The following is a 5,330-nucleotide window of genomic DNA, read 5'->3' on the forward strand; positions in this document are numbered from 1 at the left end:
AGCCTCCAGAGTAGCTGGGACCACAGGTGCACATTTTTAGAAAAATGTTTTGTAGAGATAGGGTCTCACTATGTTACCCACCCTGGTCTCAAATGCCTGGATTCAAGTAATCCTCCCATCTCCGCCTCCCAAAAGTGCTAGGATTACAGGCGTGAGCCACCCTGCCTGGCCTGAACTACCATCTTTTACTGTCTTCCTCATCATCCCCCGCTAAAGCAGGTTCCTGGTGGGCAGGAACTCCTCCCTTAACCTCTCTGGGCTTGTTTCCTCACCTTTAAAATGGGTGTTATCAGAGTCCCTGCATCTCAGAGTGTTGCTAAGGTGACTGAATGAGTTCATTAATGTAAGGCACTTCAACAGTGCCCAAGGTGCTCGATAAACAGATCTAACTACAGTAGTGTTCTCCACTGGTTCCCTGTGCCTTGATGCGGGACAAAGGAATAGTGCAGGCAGGCAGGAGGAGGCAGAGAGGGAGAGAGATGGGGTGGGAGTGGGGGAACGTCAGGGAAGGAGACCCCAGGCAGGCGCCCAATGACACAGAGATCCGCAGTCCTCTCTCCATCTTTAATGGGGCCCCAGGTGGGCTTGGGGCTCGGGTGTCCTTAAATACAGCCCCCATGGGCAAGGCAGCGGGGGCGGGGCGGGGCCGGGCCTGCCGGGGCGGGGCGGGGCGGGGCGGGGCCTCAGCTGCATTTGCAGGAGCGCACGATCATGTTGGACAGCTGCTCCACCTTGGGCTTGCGGCCCACGTAGTACACGATGGGCAGCGGCTCCAGCGCCTGCGGCACGCAGCACGGCGCCGCCGAGGCGCCCGGGTTATGCTGGTTGTACAGGGCCAGGACCTGCGGGCGGCGGGCGGGGTCAGGGCTCAGGGTTCGCGGAGGGAGGAAGATGGCCCTCCACTGCCCCATCCCCCACCCCCTACCGCGCCAGCCTCTCCCACTTCGTCTCTCCCCGCATCCCTGTCCCCCTCTTCCCATCTCCAATTCGGTCTCTCTTATCTTCTAACATCCTATCTTATTCTGTCTCTCCCCACCTGTCTGATTTTCTTTTTGTTTTGAGACTGGGTCTCGCTTTGCCACCCAGGCTGGAGTATAGGGGCGCGATCAAGGCTCGCTTAGGGCCTCAACCTCCTGAGCTTAAGTCATTCTCCCACCTCAGCCTCCGGAGTAGCTCGAATCACAGGCAAGCGCCTTTAAATCCTGGCTTTTTTTTTTTTTTTGGTAGAAATGGGCTCTCACTCAGCCGCCCGGGCTACTTTCGAACTCCTGGGCTCAAGCCATCCTTCTGCTTCAGCGTCCCAGAGCGCTGGTATTACCAGCGTGAGCCGCCGCGCCCTCCTGATTTTCTTTCTCAGTCTCTACCCTTCCTCGTCTTCGCCTCTTGCCTTGCTGTATATCTTTGTCTCTCCTTCCCTAACTCTTGTGTTTGTATCTGCCTCTCTCATTTTGTCTCTCCATTTCTCTCTGCCTTTTTCCTTCCATCTCCCTGTCTGTCTTCCCCCCTTGACCCCCACCCCTCTGTTACTTCAGTTCTGTGGACCTTCCTATCTCATCTCCCTCTGCCCCCTGCTCAGAGCCCTTCTCTAGCTTCCTGCCTCTCTCCCGTCTCTTTATCCATTCCCTTTCCGACCCCATCCCTCTCTTTCTCCCCATCCTGCCAACTCACCTCTCTGACTTTACTTCTCTTTCTCTCTCCTCTTTCTCTGTCCTGGCTACCCCCCAAGCACACCTCCTAGCCCGGTGGGCCAGACGTACCTTGCTGTACTGCGTGTCCAGGCTCCAAATGTAGGGGCAGGGCCCCAGGCAGAAGTTGGCGTGGTAGCCCTTGGGCTCGTGGATCCACTTCCAGCCGAGGTCCTTGCGGAAGTCAATATACAGCTGCCGCACGCAGCAGTTCTTCTCCGTGGAGCTGCAGGCAGGAGAGACGCGTCAGGGGTAGGGAGGGGCTACCACCACAGGAGCTGTGTGCCCCTCCTCCCCAGGTGTGTGTCACCCTAAGTTGCCCCCCCCCCGCCCTATCTCCATCTGGGTCTCCCTTGCACCCCATGTTAATAACAACACAAATAGTCATGATAATCACTAACACAGATTAAGCACTTCCTCCAGTCAAGCACTGTGCTAAGAGCGATGTAATAATCTCATGCAATGCTTAAGACAAGCCTGTAAGAAGCCAGATGACCTTCCCCCCGGGGGGCTAAATAAATCATGGCATGCCCACACCCTGCAACATACAAAATAACGCGGCTCCATGTAAACCGATCTGCTCTATTTGTGCAACAAATGTTTATTGAACTACTACTGTGTGCTGGGCTGGGATCTACTGGGGGCTGAGGACAAATGAAACAGATAGAAATAGGCTAGGCATGGTGGCTCACGCCTTTAATCCCAGCACTTTGGGAGGATGAGGTGGGAGGATCGCTGGAGTCCAGGAGTTGGAGGTTGCAGTGAACTGGGATCACACCACTGCATGCCAGTCTGGACAACAAGGAGCAACACCCTGTCTCTAAAAATTTTTTTTTCAATTTTTTAAAAAGAGACAGAAATCTCTACCCTCCAGGGTCATGCTATGAATTATCATGTCACTCCTCTGCTCTGAACCTGGCTCCATCTCACGGCAAATGCCCAAGTCCTCACGGTGAGCCACAAAGTGCTAGCAAATCTGGCTGATCTCAACTCCCTCTCTCACGCCTACTCCACTCCAGCCACGCTGGCATCCTGTCTGTTCCTCAGACAGTCTTATCTCAGGGCTCCTGCATCTGCTGTTCCCACTGTCTGTCTTGCTAGTCCCACAGATACCCACTCCAGCTTGTTCCTTCACTTCATTTCTTCTTTTTTTTCTTCGAGACATAATCTCACTCTGTCTCCCAGGCTGGAGTGCAGTGGCACGATCTCAGCTCACTGCAACCTCTGCCTCCCAGGTTCAAGCGATTCTCCTGCCTCAGCCTCCCGAGTAGCTGGGATTACAGGCGTGTGCCACCACGCCTGGCTAATTTTTTGTGTGTTTTTAGTAGAGACAGGGTTTCACCATGTTGGCCAGGCTGGTCTCGAACTCCTGACCTTGTGATCCACCCACCTCGGCCTCCCAAAGTGCTGGGATTACAGACCTGAGTCACCGCATCTGGCCCATTTATTCTTTTTAATTTGTTATTCTTTTTAGGGACACGGTCTCACTATGTTGCTCAGGCTGGTGTCGAACTCGGGCTCATGCGATCTGCACACCTCGGCCTCCCAAAGTGTTGGGATTACTGGCATGAGCCACCGCACCTGGCCCCTTCACTTCATTTAAACCTTAGCTCAAATGTCCTTCACTCAAGGACCCTTAACTCCTAAAGCAGTGCCTGGAATGCAGTAGGCACTCAGTAAATAGCAGTTACATGACTGAACATCACCTCCTCAGAGATACCTTTCTGAGCCATCCTTTCCAAAATATCCAAGTGACTGTTAGTTCCATTTAGTGCAATACGGTATTGCAGTTATGCAAGAAAATATAAAAATGCATACATTTGAAATGGGGCAAAATCTTAATCACCGATGACGCTGGATGAGAGTTTACAGGCGTTCATTATCTTCATTGCTTTTGTATACATTTGAAATTTTCCATAATAAAGCAATTTAAATCAGAATAGGAAAAATAATAGTTCCCAATATCTATTACTCTCTGTCTGCCTTCTTCTGATTTGTTTTACTTCTTAGAACTGTCAAAGAGGCCGGGCGCGGTGGCTCATGCCTGTAATCCCAGCACTTTGGGAAGCCAAGGCAGGTGGATCACCTGAGGTCAGGAGATTGAGAACAGCCTGACCAACGTGGCGAAACCCCGTCTCTACTAAAAATACAAAAATTAGCTGGGCGTAGCAGTGCTTGTCTGTAATCCAGCTACTCAGGAGGCTGAGGCACAAGAATCGCTTGATCTCAAGAAGCAGAGGTTGCAGTGAGCCAAGATCACACCACTGCACTCCACCCAGGGCAACAGGGTGAGACTCTGTCTTGAAAACAAAAGAAAAAAGGAAAGAAAAGAGAAAATAAAAGAAAAAGTTGACAGTGCCTTTTTTTTTTTTTTTTTTTTTTGAGACACAGTCTCGCTCGGTCACCCAGGTTGGAGTGCAGTGGCGCGATATTGGCTCACTGCAACCTCCGCTCATAGATTGGTGGGGCCAGCCAGGCACGGTGGCTCACACCTGTCATCCCGGCACTTTGGGAGGCTAGGGCAGGTGGACTTGAGGACCCTGTCTCTACTAAAAATTCAAAAATTAGCTGGACGTGGTGGCGGGCACCTGTAATCCCAGCTACTCGGGAGGCTGAGGTAGCAGAATCGCTTGAACCCAACTTCAAGTGGCATCAGATAACCTGGAGGCAAGATAAAGCCTTTCCAAGAGCCACAGAAGCCTGAGAAGGAAGTCAAGAAACTGAGATCCCTGTGAACTCAGCCTGTACCACCTAGTTTGGCTGGACCTCAGTTTCCTCATCTGTTCAGAGGTAGGTGCTACCAGATCAAATACGGTGTTAACCTGAGGACCAAGGGGCCATCATGGGCAGGCTTGAGGAGGGTCCTGAGTGCCTGAGATCATATGCACATGCGTGTATGTGTGCATGTATTTCTGGGGAAAAGGTTCCTGGTTTTCACTTTCTCACAGGAGGTTCTGAACTCACAAAAGGGGAAGAACTAGTGTCCAGAATCATTTTTTTGTTGTTGTTGTTTTTTGAGATAGAGTTTCACTCCTGTTGCCCAGGCTGGAGTGCAATGGTGTGATCTTGGCTCACTGCAACCTCCGCCTCCTGGGTTCAAGCAATTCTCCTGCCTCAGCCTCTCAAGTACCTGGGATTACAGGCATGCGCCACCATGCCCAGCTAATTTTTTGTATTTTTAGTAGAGGCTGGGTTTCACCATGTTGGCCAGGCTGGTCTCGAACTCTTGACTTCAGGTGATCCACCCACCTCAGCCTCCCAAAGTGCTGGGATTACAGGCATAAGCCACTGCGCCCGGCTCAGAATCATCTTTAATGCCTAGTTTAACCCTAGCTGGGGTTCTGAGGTCCTAGGATTTGAACAGTCTGTGATACTGTTATCCAAGTCAGCAGCTCTCCACATGGGCTCCCAGGACCAGCGGCAGCATCACCTGGGAGCTGTGGGAAATGCAGATTCTCAGGCGGCACCCCAGGCCACTGAAATCAGAAACTGTGTGTGGGACTGGGAACAACAGTCTGTGTTAAACAAGCCCTCTAGGTGATCCTCTGACTTATTTTCTCAGGACGCATTCGGGGCCTACCCTGCATTGGGCCTTGGGATACCCACAGCCCTTGCCCTTGCCAAGCCTCTTCCGTCCAGTCTCAA

General features: G+C 52.0%; 1 protein-coding gene across 1 annotated transcript in view; it reads right to left on the minus strand.

Annotated features, from left to right (window-relative positions):
• Window positions 1-545: 545 nt before the first annotated feature.
• Window positions 546-5,330, minus strand: part of TGFB1 (transforming growth factor, beta 1) — a 23,797-nt gene continuing 19,012 nt past the window's right edge. Inside the window, exons 5-6 of the mRNA XM_011936597.1 lie at window positions 1,758-1,911; window positions 546-842 (exon numbers count right to left, since the gene is read on the minus strand). Of these exons, the coding sequence (XP_011791987.1) occupies window positions 684-842; window positions 1,758-1,911 (313 nt within the window). The 3' untranslated portion in view covers window positions 546-683. The remainder of the gene's footprint in view (window positions 843-1,757; window positions 1,912-5,330) is intronic.

The sequence above is a fragment of the Colobus angolensis genome, unplaced genomic scaffold, assembly GCF_000951035.1.
Source record: "Colobus angolensis palliatus isolate OR3802 unplaced genomic scaffold, Cang.pa_1.0 Scaffold154, whole genome shotgun sequence".
NCBI lineage: Eukaryota > Metazoa > Chordata > Mammalia > Primates > Cercopithecidae > Colobus > Colobus angolensis.